The sequence below is a fragment of the Pseudorasbora parva genome, chromosome 4, assembly GCF_024679245.1.
Source record: "Pseudorasbora parva isolate DD20220531a chromosome 4, ASM2467924v1, whole genome shotgun sequence".
Taxonomy (NCBI): Eukaryota; Metazoa; Chordata; class Actinopteri; order Cypriniformes; family Gobionidae; genus Pseudorasbora; species Pseudorasbora parva.
This window is the reverse complement of record NC_090175.1, coordinates 3,178,982-3,204,064: the sequence shown is the minus strand read 5'-3', so window position 1 is coordinate 3,204,064 and position 25,083 is coordinate 3,178,982. Positions and strand designations below refer to the sequence as shown.

At 36.9% G+C, this 25,083-nt stretch overlaps 1 protein-coding gene across 1 annotated transcript in view; it reads left to right on the top strand.

The window, feature by feature from the left end:
- LOC137072660 (NLR family CARD domain-containing protein 3-like) overlaps window positions 1–20,059 on the top strand; it is a 40,910-nt gene extending 20,851 nt beyond the window's left edge. The window contains exons 2-7 of the mRNA XM_067440564.1: window positions 1,344–1,466; window positions 1,685–3,574; window positions 4,071–4,244; window positions 5,118–5,291; window positions 18,951–18,997; window positions 19,110–20,059. Coding sequence (XP_067296665.1) covers window positions 1,344–1,466; window positions 1,685–3,574; window positions 4,071–4,244; window positions 5,118–5,291; window positions 18,951–18,997; window positions 19,110–19,642 — 2,941 coding nt within the window. The 3' untranslated portion in view covers window positions 19,643–20,059. The remainder of the gene's footprint in view (window positions 1–1,343; window positions 1,467–1,684; window positions 3,575–4,070; window positions 4,245–5,117; window positions 5,292–18,950; window positions 18,998–19,109) is intronic.
- The last annotated feature ends 5,024 nt before the right edge of the window (window positions 20,060–25,083 follow it).

The window sequence follows — 25,083 nt, the reverse complement described above, 5'->3', positions numbered from 1 at the left end:
TAACGCAAATTCATTTTAACGGCAATAATTTTATTAACGTGCGTTTAACGCAGCGTGCGTTTTCTGTTTGATCTGTGGCCAGTAGTTGGAGAAATTGAGATCAGCTATAGACGTAAATGATGCAGCAGCAAACATTAAAAGGGAAAGAAAAGGCTTAACAATAGCATCACTCTGAAACAAGTGCAGTTATAGCTTACATAAGCTACCATACTTTCTGCATAACTTATATTAGACTAGAAAGAAAAGTGTGTTTTTACACTGAGCACATTCTCTGCAGTCCGAGCGCGATACACTGAAGCTCACTCTCGCTCATATCTGAGGTAAATCATTAACACCATCACCGCTTTCAGTTCATGTGTTTTATTGAACTAAATACATTACAATCGGATAAAATTAATACAAAGGTTACTTTTCTGAAAAGAGGGCCCCCGAGTCTGTGTTCTTCACACTGTTCGCCTGAACCGCGCCACAGCTAGTCACACACACATAAAATACCGGCAGTAAAAAAGGTAACGTGCATCTCTTAAAGGGGCCGCACTATATTATATATATATATATATATATATATATATATATATATATATATATATATATATAAAGAATGCAGTTTTGTCCATACCCATGTTGATTAGAGTATTAAAAACTTAATTCAAACTTAATTTAACATACGTTTACAACGTATAAAAATTTGCGATATATATATATATATATATATATATATATATATATATATATATATATATATATATATATATATATATATATATATATATATATATATATACATATATATATATATATATATATATATATATACACATATTATTAGGGCTGGGCAAGTTAACGCATTAATTGTTTAACGCCGACAATTATTTTATCGCGCATTAATGTGGTTATTTATTATTATATTGAAAGCCCGTTGCTCACTGCCTCTGAATACACAGACAAGCATTGGTCACAGGAGAATACAGGGCTGTCTGTAGCCAAGGGCTGAGATTCTTATTTTACATCTTATAAAAAGGGGAGTAATATGTTCTTCATCCAAATATGGAAATTGCCGTTTTTCTCTCCTTCAGGCTGCTCAAAAACTGTTCATCTGAGATACAATCACTTTATTTGATAATCAGATTTAATGTAAGCTTTGGGAAGACCCTTAATGGGTTGTCATAGTTGTGGTGGTATAGACTTTGAATGGAGGCACAGAAGTGTCTCAGGTTTCATTAATTATATCTTAATTTGTGTTTCAAAGACAAATGAAAGTCTTACATGTTTGCAATGACAGAATTTTCTTTTTTAACTAGCCTAGTTAATATTGTAAAATGCTTTTTTTTGTCTTTTGTCAGTATCAGCAGGAGGAAGATACAGAGAGCAGAGTCTCCAGAACCCAGTGGTGTGTCTTTAAAGAGTAACAGATCCATGGAGCAACCCGTTCGATTCAGTGACAGACCAGTGACCTCTGACCCTCCGTTAGTATAAACATGTACTTGCTATTTTACTGTAGTGCATCTCAGATGAAAAATTATTTAAGAAAGTAAATGAAATGGCACCAAATGTACCCCCAAATATGCAACATATTCACAGTGGTGCCAAACTAATATATAACCGAAATATATATGATGGTCATCAGCTGTTGTTATATCAATATCATTGTCCTTTTTGCTGCTTTCTTCTTTTATAATTTTAGCAGGGAGGAGGTTCCTAAGCAGTTCAGATCAGTGCCGTTCCCTACATCCCACTATCAGACCCATTTCAGACAAGGAAACACTGAAGCAGTCCTGCAGACTCACACACTGAAGACTGGAGAACTGCAGAGAGTCAAAGATCAGCACAAAACCAGCATGAAGAACAAGTATGAGAGATTATTTGTGGGAAACAAACTCCAAGAGAATGAAACCCTCCTAAACAGGATCTACACACAGCTATACATCATAGAGGGAGAGAGTGAAGGAGTGAATGAAGAACATGAGGTTTTACAGATGGAGAAAACAGCCAGAACACAACAGTCACAAGACACTCCAATCGACTGCAATGACATCTTTAAAGCCTCACCTGAACCAGGATGTGAGGAGACAGGCCAAATCAAGACTGTTCTTACTAAAGGCATCGCTGGAATCGGAAAAACCGTTTCTGTGCAGAAGTTCATTCTGGACTGGGCCGAGGGAAAAGCCAATCAGGATGTAGATTTCATGTTTGTGCTTCCATTTCGAGAGCTGAACTTAATCAGAGATCATCAGTACAGTCTTCACAGATTTCTGCTGGACTTTCATCCTGAACTTCAAGATCTGGACTCAAAGATTTATGAGGAGTGTAAAGTTGTGTTGATCCTGGATGGTCTGGATGAAAGCAGAATCACACTGATGTTTTCAGATGCTCAGGAAGTTTCTGATGTGACTGAGACGTCATCGGTGGGTGTGTTGATGTCAAATCTCATGAAAGGAGAGTTGCTTCCCTCTGCTCTCATCTGGATCACCTCCAGAGCAGCAGCAGCCAATCAGATCCCCATCAAATACATCAATCGTCTGACAGAGATTCAGGGATTCAATGAGCCTCAGAGGGAGGAATATTTCAGGAAGAGAATCAGTGATGATCATCAAGCCAACAAAATCATCTCTCACATCGGAAGAGCAAGAAGCCTCCACATCATGTGCCACATACCTGTCTTCTGCTGGATCTCATCCACTGTGCTTCAGAAGCTCCTGGAAGAAGATCTGAGTGCAGAAATCCCTCAAACTCTGACTGAAATGTACATCCACTTCCTGCTGATTCAGATCAACATGAGGAATCAGAAGTATGAAGAGAGAGATCCAGAGAAACTCCTGCCATCCAACAGAGAAGTGATTGTGAAACTTGCTGAAGTGGCTTTCAAACAGCTGATGAAGGGCAATGTGATGTTCTATGAGGAGGACCTAAGAGAGAGCGGCATAGACGTCACTGACGCCTCAGTGTATTCTGGGATCTGCACTGAGATCTTTAAGGAGGAATCTGTGATTCATCAGAGGAAAGTTTACAGCTTCATTCATCTGAGCATCCAGGAGTTTCTCGCTGCATTCTATGCATTTTATCATTATGTTATCAAAAATATTGACACATTGCATTTGTGTCATGTCATGCATTATCTGCATAGGGATGCAATTGATAAAGCCCTTGAGAGTGAGAATGGTCATCTGGATCTGTTCCTGCGGTTCCTGCTAGGCATCTCACTGGAGTCCACTCAGAGACTCTTACAGGATCTACTGACACACACAGAGAACAGCTCAGAGAGCATCAGGAGAACCACACAGTACATTAAAGAGAAGATCAAAGATGGACATGAACTCTCCACTGGAAGATCCATCAATCTGTTCCTCTGTCTGCTGGAAGTCAAAGATCAGACTCTGTCCAGAGAGATTCAGGAGTTTGTGAAATCAGAGAAACACTCAGAGAGGAAACTCTCTCCTGCTCACTGCTCAACAATCGCCTACATGCTTCAGATGTCAGAGGAGGTGCTGGATGAGCTGGACCTCAAGAAATACAACACATCAGATGAGGGTAGAAGAAGACTGATCCCAGTTGTGGTGAACTGCACAAAAGCTCTGTGAGTATTTAGTCATGTCTTAAGCTGAAAGTATACTTAGTTTTTTTATGTGTATGTGAACGTATACACAGGCATTCAACATGCATAGTTTTGAGCAATCTCTCACCACGAGTTACAACCCATGTAATTACTGCAACAACAAAAAAAATTGCATGTGCAACCTGCGCAGTAACAAAAATCCGACAGTGCACATTCATTATGCGCCTACTCTTCTGATGATGAAATTTACATCACACAAACTGAATGCTGACCCACGTGTATGCATAAAAAGTGAAGTATACTTTGGCCTTTACAATGAATATTGTAAACCGGTACAATATTTATTATGAAATGAATATTGAATATTATTTTCTGAAGCAAATTACTGTTTTTTGTTGTACTAACTGATACATCTTATCTATTCAGCTTTTATATATTCAATCTATTAAAATACACAAATTATTGAATTACCAATTGTACAGTGAGGGAAATTACCATGTGTTTTACTCTTTTTCAGTCTTTCTGGCTCGAATCCCACTGCTCAGCATTGTGAAATAGTGTCATCAGCTCTACAAACCTCAAACTCTGTCCTGAGAGAGCTGGACCTGAGTAACATTGACCTGCAGGATTCAGGAGTGAAGCTGCTCTCTGATGGACTGAAGAGTCCAAACTGTCAGCTGGAAATACTGAGGTCTGAATGATACTATGAGATCATTCATTGAGTCTTTGGTCTGGTGTTTCTTATTTGTGTTACGTCCAAGGACGTATTGATATTTGTTTCTTCCACAATGAGTGTTTTTGGAGTATTTGTTCTTCTCTCTCTCTTTCTGTCTTTCTCCCTTCCTGTGTTTTCTTGCCCGATAGGTAAATGGTTACCACCTGTTCATTCATCTAATCTGGGAGTTGCCTACGCCCTGATTGGTGCGTGTCCTGAGGAGTCCACTATAAAGCTGCAGAGAGTACCGGGGAAACAGAGAGAGACATGCGGTGGTTGAGGCTGATCCGGTTCCCCAAACCCAGACCAGAGAGAGAGCTTGGTGCGCTCATTGTTGTTAATGTGGAATATGGAATGAGTGTTATAGTGTTAACAAGTTGGTGTCTGTTATAATTAGTTAAGATGTTATGGGTAACGTAGGGTGGAGGATACCTAATATCTTTTCTCCTGTTTAATGGTTAGTTAGGGAGTGAGGGAAGTTATTTGTTGTTTCGTTCATTTTTCTTTAACGTAGGTAATTTAATAATTAATTTCTTTTAGGTAGAGGAATTTGTTTTCTTTTGTTTAGGCCCTCCTCCCGAGGTAAAGTTTGTTCTTTTTGTTTATTTTTCCATTTATTTATGAATGGGCTTAATTTCAAAGGAAATTTATATTTGAATTTTGTGATCACTGCTTGGTAACAATAAAAGGCAGAAACGCCATTTCAGAATTGAAAAGTTGGTTGATTATTTGTTACTCTGGGTCTGGAGAGCTGGAGAACCTCAGTCTCTCCATCTTTTTTTTTGTTCGTCGTTCCCTATTGTCCCCTAGATTAAGGGAAGACGTAACATTTGTTTTATCAATCTGTAGGTTGTCAGGCTGTATGGTGTCAGAGGAAGGCTGTGGTTATTTGTCTTCAGCTTTGAGTTCAAACCCCTCACACCTGAGAGAGTTGGATCTGAGCTACAATCACCCAGGACAATCAGGAGTCAAGCTGCTCAACGACAAACTGAATGATCCAAACTACACACTGCAGATACTCAAGTATGTGGGGCAGTAACAGGGTTTTACTCACGATCACTAACACTGCTAATAAAAGGTGCACAGTAATAAAGTACAAATAATTTTAAACCGTACTAAAGTACAATTACTCAATATCTACTTAACTCAGGTACAAATTAACACTGCTCAGAGTTTATATAATCCACACCCAGAGTGTTATAACTAACACTGAATCAGTGTTGAAATTAATTAGGTAATTAAGTGATTAACTGAGTGATGATTGAGCATTAATGATGAACACCTGATGATAATGAGCAGAATCACCGAAGGACAGAAAAACACAAGAACTACAACTGACTTCAGCCACAGCTTTAGATGAAATCAACTGAAGATAAAAGAAGACATTAAATCTCTGAAGATCTCATCAGAGGATTAAACAACCCCACAAACAGCATTACCAGCTCCACACATTACTAACCAGATTTACTTTATTTATTTTTAATGAACGCAATAGTTTCATTTCAAGTCACCAATATGGTGATCAGTGTTTGCATTAGTTGGGCTCTTGGACCCTTTACTTTTTAGCTTCAGTTTTTCTCTGGCTGCTTTAACTGTGTTTATAAAGCACATTTGTTATGGCAACAAATGCCAAAATAAATTTTGATTAGATGATGATGAGATACTTATCATGCAGTGGCCCAAATTGCAAATTTCATTCGGAGTCTAATGCTGTGGTTATAGTGGTATTGTGTTAACTTATGTTTTATTCATAATAGTGGCCATGTGATTCTACAGCACGGAATCAAGAACTGTTGTGATAATCTAATAATATGCAGGATTTCCAACAAAATAATGCACCAATGGTTTTAATCTATGGCATGACTTAGACAAATACATACATCAAGAATCAGTGAATGAATCTCAACAATGGTGACAATCAATGAAAAGCTTCATGATGCATTTCATGCTAGTAGCACCAATCAAAACTCCCCCATGGATAAATTATGCATCTGAATTGAGACACATTTTCTTTTCATCTTACTGATTGGTAGATGCTCTAGTAGCTTGCCATATGTTCAGAGTTTATCAGTTTATCAGATTTATTATTTTTATGTTATTGTCACCATTGTGGAGATTCATGCTAATTCTTGATTTCTGTGTATGTCTGAGTAATGCTGTAGATTAAAATCCTGCATTTTTAATTACTACAACACTGCTGGATCTCATGCTGTATAATCACAGAGTTACCATGTTGAACCATACAAAATTATTAACACATTGTCTCTATAACCAGAGCATTAAACTCTGATTGAGATCAGTGAGTTCAGCCCTTGCATGAAAATTTCATCATCATCAATAATGAAACAAAATCATATCACATTTTCTCTCAGCTTACCTTCTCAAAACAAATGTGCTTTATAAACACAGTTAAAGCAGCCAGAGAAAATTAGAGCTAAAACTAAAGGGTCAAGAGCCAAATTAATTCAAACACTGCTCTCCCTCATGGTGACTTCAAATTAAACTATTATTTTAATTAAAACAGAAATGACAGACATAAAGTCAGTCTGGTTAGTAATGTGTGAAGCTGGTAATGCTGTTTGTGGAGTTGTTTAATCCTCTGCTGAGATCTTCAGAGATGTAATGTCTTCTTTTATCTTCAGCTGATTTCATCTAAAGCTGTGGCTGAAGTCAGTTCCCACATAGCAACATTGTGTCGGCCCAGATCTGGCCCTCATCTGGCACATGTGGAATACGGATCTGGCCCACATGCTGCGATGAATGACGGCCCTTGAGTGGCCCACTCCTGTTTGCCAGATCTGGGCCACAAGCAGGCCATAACAATGCCACATGTCAGCCAAGAGCAAAGAAATAAACCAGAACTGGACCTTATCTGAGTCACAAAATCTGTGTATAATAAATATGGAGTCATCGCAGACTTAATAAGTTAACAAGCAGAACAACTGAAGGAAAGATGAGAACAGAAAAAGAGACGAGCAGAAACACAAGAACTACAACTGACTTCAGCCACAGCTTTAGATGAAATCAACTGAAGATAAAAGAAGACATTAAATCTCAAGATCTCAGCAGAGAATTAAACAACTCCACAAACAGCATTACCAGCTTCACACATTACTAACCAGACTGACTTTATTTCTGTCAGACGACTACAGAAGCTCTTATTGAGAATTAAAAGAGGTTTAACTCTAATGTGTTACATTTGAAGTCATCATAACGGTGATCAGTGTTTCCATTAGTTGGGCTCTTTACTCTTATTATAAATTTGTCTCTTACTAGCTGCTGTGAAAGTGTGTTTGTTAAACACATCAGCAGCAGCAAAAGAACCTTAACCAAACCGACATCAGATGGTGATGGTTACCTGTTGATGACAGGGTTATAATAATCTTAAAATTTACTAATGTCATTTGATTCTAACAATTGTGTTATTAATGCGTTTTCATTATAATTCCTGAGTTATTGCAGTAATCAGATCCTGCAGTATTATAACCATCAGTTAGAAGACTTTAACGAAAAGGCTAATCTACAGTGACACACACAGACATCAACAATCAGTGTATGAATCTCATCAATGGTGGCAGTCAACAAAATATTCAAAATAATCAGATCAACAAAAAGCTACTAAATGTCACACCAACAAAAAGAAACAAATAAAAGCAAATATTTTGAATTAAAACAATAGGACAATTTAGCTGCATAATTTATTCATGCTGCAATGCATGCTGGGAGTTTTGTACTATGCTGGTACCCAGCATGCACTGCAGCATGAATAAATTATGCAGCTGAATTGGATTATGCCGCATTTTTGATTGTCACCATTGTTGAGATTCATACGCTAATTATTGATGTCTGCGTGTGTCATTGTAGATTACCCTCTTGATTGTGAAAAAAAATTCAGATTTTTATTGACTAATACTGCAGGATCTGATGCTGCAGTAACTCAGGGGTTGTAATGAAAATGCATTAATAACACAATTGTTAGAACCAAAGGACATCAGTCATTGTTAAGATGATTATAAAACTGTTAACAGGTAACCATCACCATCTGATGTCAGTTTGTTTAAGGTTCTTTTCCTGCTGCTGATATGTTTTACAAACACACTTTCACAGCAGCCAAAAACAGACAAATGTATAATAAGAGTAAAGAGCCCAACTAATGGAAACACTGATCACCGTTATGGTGACTTTAAACGTAACACATTAGAGTTAAACCTCTGATAATTCTCAATAAGAGCTTCTGTAGTCGTCTGACAGAAATAAAGTCAGTCTGGTTAGTAATGTGTGAAGCTGGTAATGCTGTTTGTGGAGTTGTTTAATCCTCTGCTGAGATCTTCAGAGATTTAATGTCTTCTTTTAGCCTCAGTTGATTTCATCTAAAGCTGTGGCTGAAGTCAGTTGTAGTTCTTGTGTTCCTGCTCTTCTCTTTTTCTGTTCTCATCTTTCCTTCAGTAATTCTGCCTGTTAACAGGCTTATTAATGCTGAAATGACTCCATATTTATTATACATAGATTTTGTGACTGAGATAAGGTCTAGTTCTGGTTTATTTCTTTGCTCTTGGCTGACATGTGGCATTGTTATGGCCTGCTTGTGGCCCAGATCAGGAGTGGGCCATTCAAGGGCCGCCATTCATCGCAGCATGTGGGCCAGATCCCTATTCTACATGTGCCAGATAAGGGCCAGATATGGGCCGACACAATGTTGCTATGTGAGTTGTAGTTCTTGTGTTTTTCTGTCCTTCAGTGATTCTGCTCATTATCATCAGGTGTTCATCATTGCTCTATCATCACTCAATGATTCACTTAATTACCTAATTAACTTCAACACTGCTTCAGTGTTACTTATAACACTGCTTCAGTTTGAGTTTGAGTTTGAGTTTGAAGAATTTATTTCACACACATCATCATTTTAAAGACAAAATTAACAATAGTTACAGACAGGTTATTGTGTGTAAAAAGGGGAAACCCCAAAGAAGCTACTGAAAGCTTTTAGGAGGGGGCCCAATAACACCATACAACATATAACATACAAGAACAGAAGCTCAATCCATAAACACAAATAAAAATAAATACAACAAAACAAACACTACAACAAACAGACGATCCCAGCACAAATGTAACACTTTCAAAATAATCAAAAAGTATATGTTAAAAGCAGTTTTTCCTTAAGGTTTTTCTTGAAAACGGAGAAAGAATGCAACAATTTAAGGTTCTCCTCAAGCTCGTTCCAAATCTGTGGACCTCTACAGACAGCACTCAGGCTCGTACATTTCAATCGTCGTATTTTACCAGTAATTAAATGTTTTTCCCTTGTGTGATATGTATGCTGGGGTCGGCTAATTGGGACAAGTTCACACAACCTGTAATTTAACTTATGAACAACCTGGAATATCATACAGGCATTATGAAAAGTATTATATTCCGTAAGTCTTAATAGACCAAGGCGATAAAACAATGGACGCGAAGGGCTATTTTGCTCAGACCATGTTAATACCCGTATTAATTTTTTCTGTAAAGACTGTATTTTTTTCAAGTAACTAGTAACAGTGTTACACCATATGACGTTGCAATAGTTTATATGGGACTCAAACAAGGTTTTATATAAGATGACAAGTGCTGACTGTGGGAGAAAATTTCTTATTTTAAAAAATAAACCAACGTATTTTGACAATTTTTTTATTAACTGATCAATATGACATTTAAATTGTAGACATTCATCAATAAAGATTCCGAGAAATTTAGTGGTATTTACTCTTTCAATAATTTGTTCATTTATTTTAAGACAGAAATGCTTATTTCCCAATTTATTTTGTTTGGAATGAAATACGATGTAGTTTGTCTTGTTTATGTTAAGAGATAATTTACTGCACCGAAACCAGATAGCAACATTTCTTAGCTCTCTATTTATTATTTCTTCCATTTCATCTGGACTCTTATGTGACATAAATAAGTTTGTGTCATCAGCAAATAAAACCTTGTGTAAAGCTATTGTGGAATTTTCAAAATCATTTATATATATTAAAAAAAGAAGAGGGCCCAAAATGGATCCCTGAGGAACTCCACATTTAATGGGTTTACTTACTGAAATTTGTTCATTGATACTTACATACTGCTGTCTACCAAACAAATAACTTCTGAACCAGCTAAGGGCTAATCCTCTAACTCCATAATGGTGTAATTTATTCAATAAGATGTCAAAATCAATAGTATCAAATGCCTTAGATAAATCTAAAAAAATACCAATACCGCTATCGCCTTTATCAAAGGCATCATTGATCTTTTCGATCAGATCGAGTACCGCCATGCATGTAGTTCTTTTTCTTCTAAAACCATATTGAGAAGAAGCAATAATATTTAATTTATCCAGATAGCCATATAGCCTACTGTACACTACTCTCTCTAAAACCTTAGAAATTGTGGGCAAGATTGATATAGGACGATAATTGCACATGTCATTTTTATCCCCAGATTTGAACACTGGTATCATTCTGGCAATTTTTGTCCTTTTTGGTACAATTCCAACTAGCAGAGAGAGATTAATACAGTAAGTCAATGGCTCCATGATATCAAATGCTATGGCTTTCAGAATTTTACTACAAATTCCATCCTCACCAGTAGTGTACGAACTTCGTAAATTTGTAATTATTTTATAGACTTCATCACAATTAGTTGGTTTCATAAAAAAAGAATGTGCATAAGAGCCCCGTAAATAATGGTCGAAAGTGCTACCCTGGGGTTGAACTATTTTGTTAGAGAGTTTTTCCCCAATAGAGTTAAAGTAATTATTAAAATTATTTGCTAAATTAATGTCATGCGTAAATTTATTATCCAAATTTGAGGGTAAGCCCCCAGCATTAGGAAGCACAATGTTGTTTTTGCTCTTGTTAAGGACTTAATTTAGCACTTTCCAGGACTTCTTGGAGTCACCCTGTGACGCTTTTATGAGATATGTATAGTGACTATTTTTACTTTTCCTTATTATATTAGTGAGTTTATTCCTGTAACTAGTATATATATCCTTGTTCATAACACTTGGGCATTTTAAGAAACGTGTATAAAGCTTATTTTTATGGGTAATAGATTTTAAAATACCCTTTGTGAGCCAAGGGTTAAGACCAGTCGCGCGACGTCCGGCGTTCTTTTCAGGGATAGTAGAACAAATAGAGTTTGTAATTTCGTTTATCAAGTTGTCATAAGCAGTATCAGGATTGTTGCAGTCATAGACTGCTTTCCATGTTTTAGCCTGTAAATTTTCACCCAGTAGTTTCAGGGTTCTCTCATTTAGTACTTTAATTTTTGTTTTTCGCCATGGTAATTCATTCTTATTTGCAATATCTAGAAAGAATACAATCGGAAAATGGTCAGTAATGTCAGATAACACGACTCCAGATTCTAATCTAGTATTTCGAATATTTGTGATGATATTGTCAATAACTGTCCTAGTGGAGGGCGTTACTCTGGTAAATTGATTTATGGTACAAAAAAAAGAAAATGAATGCAGGGTATTTACAAAGTCTCTTTTTACAACATCATCTTTGGAGACATCAATATTGAAGTCCCCAAGTATGACACAATCTTTGTTTTTTTTGTTTATGGAGAATAATATGTCCTCCAGTTTACCCTCGAAAACATCAAGGTCAGAGTCAGGGGGGCGATAAATCACTCCTACTATAATTTTTTTTTTTTTTGCATTAGTGAGATTTATCTCCACAAAAAGTGAATCCGAATGATTGTCATCTAAGACAATGTCATCACAAACATTAATTTGATATCTGAAGTGAACATATAAACAAACACCACCACCGGTACGGCCAAGCCTATTTTTAATAATGAGCTTATATCCATCTAGGTTAAGAATATCAGTAAAGGTCCTATCATTAAGCCAAGTTTCACTGCAAGCAATAACATCAAAGCTACAGTCAGAATTAGAAAGTAAAGTAGCTAATTCTTCATGGTGTTTACACAAGCTTCTAATGTTAAGGTGCAGAAATGAGCAACTGTTTGTACTATTTAAGCTTTGTAATTGTTCAGGAGTGAAATATCTGCAATTTAAATGATTGTCTAAATCGATACAATGTTTTACATCCTCTCCATCATAATTCAACTCATCAAAGGCCATATGAAAAGATAGAATCGTATTTAAATTGATTAGTTAAAAAGTTTGCTGGGATCATATAAAAATAAAAATAACATATACACACAAAACCCATACATACATACACGTACATGTTTACACAGAAAACGTTAATCTTCTGCTATAGTAAACTAAACTAGCTCTCTACCCACAACATTATATTGAGAGCTTATAAGAAAATAAATTAGGGCCAGCAATTATATAATCTGAGAAATACAACTTTAGACTATACTTAAGAAGAAAACAAAAATTGCTCTCCCCTTTTTGAGATGCATAAATTGAGATAACAGAACACATGATAGGGGAAGAGTAAATTACCTCTGGAAAATATGTCTCAATAGTAAAGTCTTTGAACGTCATAAATCAGAATCAAGCCCGTAGTCATCAATACTTTGCTTAACAGTCTGGTGAAACATACGACTGTAATTCGAAGATATGCTTACACACGCGCTCCCGGGACAGTCAGATGCAATCGTGCATAATGATTAGATTGGTGTTAGTTTGACGAAAAGATGCTATATAATCTTTAGCTTCTGCGACTGATGTAAATCCTTTCCTGCCTCCCTCTTTCAGTTTAATGGTGAGCCTGGCAGGGAACAGCAGGGCTGGTTTAAGTTCAAGTTTATATAGTTCAGTCATTACCTCTCGGTATTGTTGTCGTTGTTCGAAAACCTCCGGAGCGTAATCCTCATATATGGAGATCAGGTTATCCCGGTACTTTAACTTCCCTCTTATTAACCGTGCTTCCCGCATTATTTTTTCCTTTACCTGGAAATTATGAAGGCGGATGATAACCGGTCTCGGCCGCTGACCCGGCTGTGGTTTCCTAGCGAGGGATCGGTGAGCTCTGTCGCATTCTGGTGGTGAGTTAAGAGTTTTTTCGCCGAAGATCTCAGCCAGCATCTTCGAAAAGAAAGTAGTGGGATTGTACCCCTCAATAGATTCCGGTAGACCAAGCACTTTGATGTTCTTGCGCCGACTACGAGATTCAAGATCAATTACTTTAGCAACAAGTTTAGCGTTGCTCTCAGTTAGCTTGGTACATGTAGTTTCCAGAGCTAGCAGGCGTTCGTCCTGCAAGTTAGCATTCAATTCAAGCTCTCCGATCTTCACAACGTGATCCGTCACCGTAATTTGAATACAATCAAGCTTTTTTTCAAGTTTCTCCATAGTGGCGTTCAAATCAGCTGTAAGGGCTTTTCGGTTCTCTTCTAATAAGGTAGCTATTGACGCCAATGTCAGCACTTCTCCTCCGTCGTCAGGACTTGTAACTCCCTGATCAACTTTGTTCTTTCCAACTTTTGGAGGCATGATTTAGCCGGATGGTAAAGTTTCTTCTGTTTTAAATGAAGTTCAGTCAAAGCATAATTTGAATTTATGTAATTAATGCAAGCTAAGTTGTGGGAGCATGGCTCAGCATAGCTCAGCCTGTGCGTGTACCTACGTCATTTCCACGCCAATCCTCCAGTATTCAGACTAGTATTCAGTGTGGATTATATAAACTCTGAGCAGTGTTAATTTAACACCGGGAAATTTGCTGTGTACAAATGTTTTTGTAAACTTTTACTTCTCTACATTTTAAAGAGATTTATATTTTATATTTTTACTCTGATATAATTTGCCAGACCCGGTCATAAATTTGCGACTGGAAGCAGTTTAAGTTTAAGCTAAAGTTAAAACAGGACATTAGAAACATGACCACAGGCTATAATAGATTTTGATATTTTATTTGTCCGATTGAATATGACCGTAAGTTTTTAGCTTTAGTTCTGTACGCAGGGCTGGAAATGGGACTAATGGACTAAACAGTGTCTACACCAGGTTTAAGTTGTCTACACATTCTTCATACATAAATGTAGAGGAATTTTCTATTTCACTTTTCGTGAATGGCTAGAATACATGCAGCCAGTAGGAATGTTGTCTGTTGCAGATTTAATTTATCCTAGTCTGAAATATGAAGGGGCAGAGGACAGAAGGCCTGTAATACTAGGAATATAACCTGGCCTAGGGTGAAGAAAAGACTTCACCATGCAAGGTGCAAACTCGAAACATGAAGGGGAACCAGAAGGGCTTGTAAATCTCAAATATTTTGAGAGATGTAATGGCCAGCAGAAATCGTCTTCAAGATTAGAAACTTTTTTGAAACCTCCTCGATATGCTCTGCACGATTGCATCTTGAAGCACGTATGAAATCAGTCCAATGATGTAAAGAAATGTCATAGGCAGGTGAAGTCACAGCCAGGAAGGTGTACAGCACCCCTGAACCAAAAAATGTCAGCTTCTGATAGTCTGAAGTAAGTCAGTCACAGGTGTGCAGCCGTTGCAGCGTCTCGTTCTCTCTTCAGGGACTTTAAGACATTTAATAGTTTATGTTTTTATTCATATTTTAATTTGTATACACGCACTTACAGGACAAGCAAATGCATCTATATTGCATTTTCATAATGTCCAGTTAAATGCAATAAGCGTTGTTCTTTCTTACTTTTGCTACGAAACAATTCACTCAGCATTCAAATACACAAATTTACGAAATTCATACAATAAATACTGTTTTTGCACTGTTTAACCAGTTAGCCAGGACCCCCACATTTGTAAAAAAATCCCAAGAAATAGTATACCCAAACTAAATCAGATAAAGTTCATGAACCCTTTGCTCTAAAAGCATAAGTATGGTCTCATTTGAAAGCAGACTGTGGCAAACATTCGAGGCAGAGGGAGACACATTATCACTCAGCCCTCTAGCCCTGCCTCGTTCTCACAGTCCCTCTGCCTTGACTGTTTGTCACACAGACACTTGGCAGTTTATTGTAAATTCAAAATAAATTGTTGTCATATTGAAACTGAGTTTTATAAAGATATTTGAAATGTATTTTTATAAAATGTCTTTATGAAAATAACATTTAAGTAGGAATTGTTTTAATCTAAAAATGCACTACAGCCGAACTCACATGTCTGACCATGTTATATTTCAAATCTGAAGATGATAAGTCTAAAACTAGATAATGTCAGGGGATTTTAGACTCTAAAACGCTAACTGATGTTTATTGTAATATTCTAAGCATCCATTCAGTGTATTGTCTCTATTGTTTTTTGGTGCAAATTGCCCCATTTAGTTTAAGTCTTCCCTCTTTCATCCACAACTCTTCTGCCTGGTTATGTCTCTATTTTTCTTCATTATAATTACTGTCAACTCTGTTCAAATCGAACTGATTTGATGAATCTTCTCACTTCACTTTTTTTTGAAACTGTATCAAATGCCCTTATACATTGTTTAAAAAAACAATTCAGTGAGTTTTACTATTCATAATTATTTACAAAAATAACGTATTTGCTCATCTAGGTGACAGATGCAGCTAGCATGTTAGCTTAGCACACCATCAATACACAACCATTTGTGAGATTAAAACCATGGTTTTGCTCCAAACTTACTTTATAAAGTGTTTTAAATAATCGTATGTGATCTCATGTGGCTTCTGATCAAAAAAGCAGACAGAAAATATATTATTTTATAGTATTCTGTCAAGACAGTTAACATTGCATTATAATTATTTTATAAAAATCTATTATGAAAACACCAGACATGATATGAAGAACACAGATAAACCATACATCATTGCAATGGTGTGTTTTTGTTGTTTTTTGTCCACAAACGCACCAATAGTGGCACATGAGCATCAGAACTGGACCACAGACCAATGGAAGAAGGTGGCCTGGTCTGATGAATCCTATTTTTCTTTCACATCACGTGTATGGCCGGGTGTGTGTATGTCGCTTACCTGGGGAACACATGGCCCCAGGATGTACTATGGTAAGAAGGCAAGCCGGCAGAGACAGTGTGATGCATTGGGCAATGTGCTGCTGGGAAACCTTGGGTTATACCATCCATTGTTACTTTGACGCATACCACCTACCTAAGCCTATGTACACCCTTTTATGTGAATTCTGTTTGGAGCACAATTAAGACTGAAGCAGGTCATAAAACCTGAAAAAAATGTGTGCAGAGAGGACCACCCAGCCACAGCACATACATTAGGAGAGAAGCCCCAGAAAGCAAGGCTTTTGAAGCCGCCATACTCCTAGTAGAATGGGCCTGAAGAGTTAAAGGAGAGAACTGTGGTCCAGCACTTTCAGGACCCCCAACCACCCTCCCATTTCCTTTCTCCTTTCTCAAAGACCGGGCACCCTATGGCACCCACTTCCTGATCTTTGAAACCTCCACGTGTGGTTCCTGGATGGGATGTGGCAGGGTTGAGTACCTTACCACCTCCGGTGGTGGCTACCATCACTTCCGCTAGGGCCGAGTCTAAGAGACACGCCCACCAACTGGGCAGACCCAGCCATGGCACTCTTCTTTCCAGTATGCGCTCTCCATGCTTACGTAGACAGGACGCAGTGTTTCAGGACCTCAGGCCAGCTCTTTGTCTGTTATGGTGGAAAGCTGAAGAGAAAGGCTTTCTCAAAGCAAAGGTTGTCTCACTGGATTGTAAACACCATTGTTTTGGCTTACCAGACGCAGGGCGTCCATGCCCCCCTGCAGTTAGGGCACACTCACACAGGGGCACAGGGTTAGCGCATGGCGCTCCGTTAACAGACATCTGCATCGCTGCAGGCTGGGCGACACATAGCACATTTGCCAGATTCTACAATCACTGAGTGGAGCCAGTCCTGGTGTTTTGCACTTAAAAGCTAGACTCAATAGTAGTGCTGTAGTCAAAAAGAAACTCCATGAGTAAACTAGTGGAGGACCAAACAAAGTCAAAACATTTTTAAAATGTAAAAAAAAAAAAACAGCTTTTTAGTCACTAGAAAAAAATATTTGACAATGTGCAGAAAGTGCTGGTGTTGAAGACTTTTTTGTTGTTGCTTTAAACACCAAAATATATTTTTTAAATAAATTAATTTTAACATATATTTAACTGTATGTGCATAATATATATTTTTTTAATTCATACAAAAAAACAAAAACAAATCTGAAATACAAAAACAGGGCTGCAGCTTTTTAATCACACACACACACACAAAAAAAAATCTAAATGTATTTTATGATAGAAGACTTTTGCTTTAGACAGTAAAAGGCACTTTTTTAAGCATGTGTGTACAAAAGTAGTGCTGCACTGTCAAACAGATAAAAAGTAAAATATTTGAGGACCAACTGAAAGTCAAAACCATTTTTTAAAACCTTTTTTTTAAATCTGAAAAGTCGTTTTGCTTTAAACAGCAAAACATAAAAAAAGAATGTATATAATAGCAGCACTGCACTGTAAAAAAGCTAAACTTCATAAGGATATTGCCATTTACCCAATAGACTATCAAAACATTTTTAAATTAATAAAAAAATAAATACCAAACTTGGAATACAAAAACAGATGCAGCTTTTCAATCTATACAAGATGGATACATGTACTGGTAGTCCTCAGTGATACATTACAACAACAGCGATAATAAAAGAAAAACCTGGGCAAAACGGTCGAGTGCTGCCGTATGTTCGAATATGACTTGTTGTTTTCGCCGTCATCACCCGGGTATAGAGGCAGAAGATGCGAATGAGAAGATCTGTCTCTGCACCATAGACCTGCACTCGTCCCCAAAGCACACACTCATCTCACAGCACGCAAATATTGAGTTCTCTTATGAAAGTCTTGCGCTTGAACGGACAAACTCTCACAAGAAGTATGTCAACATGTCCATCTTGATGAGTATCCTAGCAGACATAGTCTGAATATGCCTTAAGTGAACTTTATAGTATACACAGTAGAGACGAGCATATCCTGCATTAGGTCTTAAAGGGGCAGTAGCCTTTACTGCTGTCTGTTTAATGTCAAACAAAAGATTAGGAATCACTCACTGCTCTTGATTGAATAGCTTTTGTAAGTTTAATGAGGATTCATCTTTAATTTAAACAGTTAAATATGCAGTTATTTTACATTTTATTACTTTATTCAATTTCTGTACCTTTCTGGAGGCCAGTAGGCCTGTGCATTATTATTTAATGTGCACATGAGTGAGGTTGAGTTAAACATTTAAGTTTGAATTTTATTTTATACTGTGCATTGTGCTAAACAAATATCTGCATAATTTGTAATTGATTTATTATTTGAAACTTATTTATGGAATTGCAATACCTTGATTTTTAGTAAATGTACACAGTCATAACCCTAAATGCAATGGTAATAATAATTGGCATAATTTCTTTCAGTGATTCGGTTTCCTCTTTTTCGGTTTCGGCCAAGAATTTTGATTTTGGTGCATCCCTAATAAAAGACATGCACATAAACGTGAACCAAATCCCAAAACCAAATGTGACAGAATTAAAGGGATAGTTCACCCCCAAAAAATGAAAAGTCTTTTGTTCACCCTCAAGTTATTACAAACATGTATAAATTTCTTTATTTTGCAAAGAAATATATTTTAAAGAATGTTAGTAAGCAAAGAGTTTCTGGTACTTTTGTTTTGCTTGTTAAGAAATCGACATTCATTGATTATTAAAATGCTGCTTATTGCACACTTTTAATAATCAAACATTAATCATTTTATTTATATTTGATTCTTTTTAGTTTGGATCATGGAGAACCTTGTAGAATCACACCAGGACTGAGGAAATGTAAGTCTTTTCTCTCTTTTACACACAAACACAAAATTCACTGCTTTTTCAGAGTTTTTCATGTTGTACCCTTTCCCCTAGATGGGGCGTAACACTTTTTTCTTATGTTTAGATGCCTATGATCTCACACTGGATCCAAACACAGCAAACTATTTTCTCACCCTGACTGATGAGAACAGAAAAGCTAGACACACCAAAGATCGTCAGTCATATCCTGATCATCCTGACAGATTTGAGCAACATGAGCAGGTTCTGTGTGGACAGAGTCTGACTGGATGCTGCTACTGGGAGGTTAAATGGAGTGGATGGGCTTATATAGCAGTGACATATAAAGGAGTCAACCGGAAAGGAGGCAGCGAGTCTTGGTTTGGATACAATAACAAATCCTGGAGTCTGTACTGCACTGAAAACAGATATTCAGCCTGGCACAATAATAAGAAAACGGACATTCCAGCCCCTTCACCTCCGTCTAACAGAGTAGGTGTTTATCTGGACTGGCCGGCCGGCACTCTGTCGTACTATAGCGTCACTGATACACACCCACCCACACTCACACACATACACACATTCAACACCACATTCACAGAACCCCTCTATGCTGGATTCAGGGTGTTTCAATCCTCGCTGTCTTTGTGTAAGATGTAGCAATTTGCTTTGAGAAACAATTGACACAAACAAAAAGTTTTTTTTTTGATACAAGATCTAATTTTTTCCTTATGTATATACAAATTAGAATCTGTGAAATAAAAATGAAAATGTTTTGATTTACATTTACATCACCTACATAGTACATTTATATGTAATCATATCATTTAATCATTTAGCATATGAAATACGCATGTGATCATAGTACAAATCCGTAACATTGACTGTAGGGCTGGGAGATATGGCCCAAAAAACTTCAGTCGATATCGATAAATATCACGATAAATGTAAAATCTTTATTTCTTTAAAGTTTAAAGGCATATTTTTGCATTATATTTAGCAAAGAGTAAAGATGGCTGTGTATAAGATGATGCTGTGTTAGTATTTGTTAAAATGTTGAAACCTTATGTAAAACTAGATTTTAATTCCTACAGTTTGATGAACGATCTATAAATGAGATAAAAAATAAGAACATTTTCCAATAGGCATCATAAAGATGTGCTCTGCTCTGTTGTAGATAATAATTTAATTTTCATGAGTGTGTTAACTTGATGTGATTTTATTTGATTGATTGCTGTTTTTTATAACTGTAACTTAATAAAGTAGTTTTAAAATCCCTTATCTCAATCACTCACACACCAACACACACACTGTAAGGCCCGCCAAATCGTCCAAATGACGGCTTACAATTGCTTTTCAGCAGGGCAAAGTAATTTAATTTCAATTTACCTTTATCTGAATCCATTTTATCATGACCTCGAAGTTAGGTTGGAATGCCAATTGGTTATTAGGTCATTTGTATAACAATTTAACTACACATTTGATTATACTATTTAACTCTTTATTTTTATTGAAGTTATTCATTGGGTTCAGAGAGTCGCACCTCACCTCCACGGGTGTCCAGATCTAATCTCTCTCCAAGACAGGATCTTCTCTGCTACTCCTGAGTTTGCTTTTCCAGTTTGGTGTGCCATATTGACCAACTGCCTTTTTTGAGTTATCATTAAAGACAGTTGTTTCCTGTCACCTCTTCTTTCGGATCCTTTTTATGCATGACACGCCAGTCCGATCATCAACCAGAGGTTATGGTTAAAGCAATTTTAACAATGTTGCCCAAGCTTACTATAGCTAAAAAGTACCCATGTAGCCTTCTACCGTCACCTATATGGCAACTTAAAACTTAAACTTAAAAGCTGAAACAGTAACCAGATTTTTTTTTTTTAAGTCGAGCAGTTAGTCAGAAATCTAGAATCTCACCAGATGTGCCCCAAGAATTTCAGAGTAGATCAGAATAAATCAATATAACAGCTTTCTGCAGGTCATAGTCAAAGAACAGATAGTTCAGGATCACCTGAGATGAGGGACACAAGGGGGGATCATATATTTAAATATAACACCAACCTGTTATTTATGTATTAAAAAACATACCCATAGCCATAGACCTAACAGACAAATGTTGTTTTGTTCAGAATAATCAAATGTCAGTGAATTGATTTTGCTTTCTGTAAGGTTTAATTGTTAATTGTTCCAACTCTCTTAACAGAGTTTTGTTGTTTTTTATTTGTGTGTGTGTGTGTGTGTGTGTGTGTGTGTGTGTGTGTGTGTGTGTGTGTGTGTGTGTGTGTGTGTGTGTGTGTGTGTGTGTGTGTGTGTTTCATCACCTTCTTGACTTGCTTGAGAGACAACCCATTATTGAATAGCTCCTGTCCGCCAGTTTAAAGAAGCTGTAAAATAATAATAATCTTTAGGATTGTGTGTTTTTTACACTTTCCGTTTTGGTTTTAGAGTTCGAAGGCCAAAAGGCAGCTTCTCTCAAATTTCAGTGGAAATTCAATTAAAAAGAAATTAAACTTTCTTTTACCCTCTCAATGGATTTAATAAATCAAATATTAAATACAATATACTACCGTAGTCATGGAAGGAGATGAAAGGAGCGCAGTTGTGCTGGCAAAGCAGAAAAACGGTCATTTGAACAGTAAACAATAACCACAGGACTGTCGACACAGCGATGCTTCCTGATTCCTGTAACCACAGAACCATCGCTGTGTCGACAGTCCTGTGGTTATTGTTGGTACCTTTGATCACCATTGAAAAACAGGTCATCCTCTGCCTCAGCTCATTGGGCACTTTTGATGAAATGTTTAAATGAGTCCCTGTCCATTTCTACTCTGTTCTGCAGACATCTGTCTACAACATTGAAGTTACCACAACAGATGAGTCTCCGAGAGTTTGTGAGTTATGGGCAAACGTTTGAATGACATATGATTGTTTAAATGTTTAATTTGTCTGCATGATGTTTGAAAGTGATGAAAAAGAGGTGCTTTCAAATGTATAAGCCTTTTGACTTACACAGTGGTTATGGTGAAGATGATAGCCTTTATTTTGTGCTGTTATTTTCTCTGTAAATGTGCAGAGCTCAGTTGTATGGTGCAGGGACGTAGTCATCTTTTCAGAAGTGAGGGGGACACAAATGTCATAATACCAAAAAAAAAAAATTTGGGGCCGATATAATTTATCTCTTGCTTTTAATTTGGTAAGATAGCAAATACACTGCTGAACAATAACCTCTGATATATCTATAATATTATTCTCCTATTTTTTATGCCAATTTTATGATTGGTTGATCAAAGCTGAATTTATCATCATTACTCCAGTCTTCAGTGTCACATGATCCTTCACTAATCATTCTCAGATGAGGATCTGATGATCAACACACATTTATGATTATTATCAGTTGTGATGCTCATGGTGATGCTTACATTTTGTGGAAACCATCTAAACATTTGTGGTAAAAAAAAAAAAAAAAGAGAGAAATTAATACTTTTATTGATCAGACATGCATTCAATTGATCAAAAGTGATGTTTTTAATATTATAAAATATAATAATTTATATAATAAATGCAAATAAATGCTGTCCATTGAACTTTCTATTCATCAAAGAATCCTGAAAAATAAAATGTATCTTGGTTTCCACAACATTTTTAAGCAGCTCAACTGTTGTCAACACAGATAATAATCATAAATGTTTCTTGATTATAAAACCACCATAGGAGAATGATTAGTGAAGGATCATGTGACACTGAAGACTGGAGTAATGATGATAAATTCAAATAAATTACATATATTCACATAGGAAAAAAGCTGTTTGCATTTGTAATAGTATTTCACAATATTACTGTTTTAACTTTTAAAAGAAGATACTAAAAAAGAAGATACTAAACATTAAAAAGCTGCATTATTCATATGATAGGCTACTTTATTGTCAATAAATAGCCTACATTGAGATGGCTTGAAAAGCACACATAAAGCATATATTGTCGCACTCGTCTGATTGTCGTCGTCACGTTTCATCACTCATAACGATTGTTTTCCTTCAGCTGCAGCTCCAGCGTGACTGGGTATTACTTCTACGAATCCGCTTTTGGACTTTCTGTGAGAGCGCCCTCCTCATATTTAGATGCGAATAAAATGACAGCAGGTCATTCATTGATTATTTTTTGTCTCTGAATTTAAATCTTAATGTATTCACATTGGTTTCTATGTAAATACATTTGACCGTGACCTCAAGAAGCGCGCAATCAACCGAGATTAGAGAAGGCTGTCACTGTTAATTTGGCCGCCGCCGTGCAGGGTAACGTCGGTTCGAATCCCGCTCGGAGCGGGTCGACTAGGATCGGTGAGACCCAGTAAAAGTGCGGGGGACGAAAATACATTTTATTAAAAGTGCGGGGGACACGTCCCCCACGTCATCTACGCCCATGGTATGGTGCTTTGATATTTGTCTTTATTAAAAAAAAAGTTGAATAAACAACAGATTTAAATTAACACTTTAAGAAAGCGACACTGATTTAAATGAACACGTTTAGTGTAAAAAATATTCTTAAATGTAATAAGAAACAACACTGGGTGCTCAATTTAACAGTTGTATTTAATATTTTATTTATTAAATGCATTGAGAGGGTAAAAGAAAGTTTAATTTCTTTTTAATTGAATTTCCACTGAAATTTGAGAGAAGCTGCCTTTTTGCATGACCTTCGAACTCTAAAACCAAAACGGAAAGTATAAAAAACACACAATCCTAAAGATCATTATTATTTTACAGCTTCTTTAAACTGGCGGACACGAGCTATTCAATAATGGGTTGTCTCTCAAGCAAGTCAAGAAGGTGATGAAGCATACACACACACACACACACACACACACACACACACACACACACACACACACACACACACACACACACACACACACACACACACACACACACACATCATGGTTATGTTTCAGTGTGTTTCCCCTGCCTGTGACCTATAGATTCACCTGCTGCCTATCTATTAGCTCATTAGTTCCTGTGGTTGTGTATTTATACCCCGTTTTCTCCCTCATTTTTGGTCTGTTTTCATCTATGTTGAGCTAGTGTATGTTTTATGTCTGATCTCCAGAGTTTGTCAATAAATACCATTATTACTATTCTCCTTCATCTTTGTGATTTTTACACTACCAACATGTGACAGAAGAACGGACCGAACAGTAATTCGTTTTTGCTGCATTTTTTCCTTTCATTTTTGACCCCAGTCCCAGTTCTCATCATGAGACCAAGTCTGAAGAGAGGATGGAAGCAGTCGTCTCCCTGAACCCTGAACCACAAGGTGTGTCTGACCAGGCTGGGGAGTGCAGGAATCAGCCTAGCAAAAGGTTAGTTGTAACACAACCATGTGACACAACACTTTCCACACATGCCAGGATGACCAAACTCAGTGTGTTTAGTTGTTGCCATCAAAATTATTTAGAGAAAATTTTTAGTTAAAATGAAAAAATCTTTGGAAGATACAACTGAACATTTACTTCACCGTAGCAAAAGTATATTTCCTAGTAGTGTTCATTTTTCATCTCTGTTTTTTTGTTTTCTTGTATTAATTTAAAATGAGAAAAATCTATTATTTAAATCTTATATCTGACAGTTGAGATGGTTCTTTAATGCTGATCTAGCAGAAGACTAACCTAGAAATCTAGACGCACCCTAGCGGCAGCAAATCTAATCTGCCCGTGAGTGTCGTCTAGGAACTCTCAATACCCTTCTGAGCTGTAAACACCTAACTCTTGCCGGGCCAATCACATCGTGTATAGAGTCGGCAGGCGGGGCCATAATGACGACGGCCGAGTTGCGTTTGCGTGCTTCTAGTAAACACAGAAACTGGCGAACGGCGGTCTTTCGAATCAGCTCTGACCGCGACTCTGGAAGACTTGGAGTTAAGCTTTTCTCTGAGAAAAGAACAAAGAACGGCTCTGAAGTCATTCTTAAAAAGGGAAGATGTGTTCGGGGTTTAGCCGACCAGATACGGTGAATGTTTAATCTGTCAGCGAGCTCTGCTTCACCTTCGTTGCTCTGGTTGGTTGTAGCGCTATCCTATCGCGTGCAGAGGGAGTTTGAAAGACAACC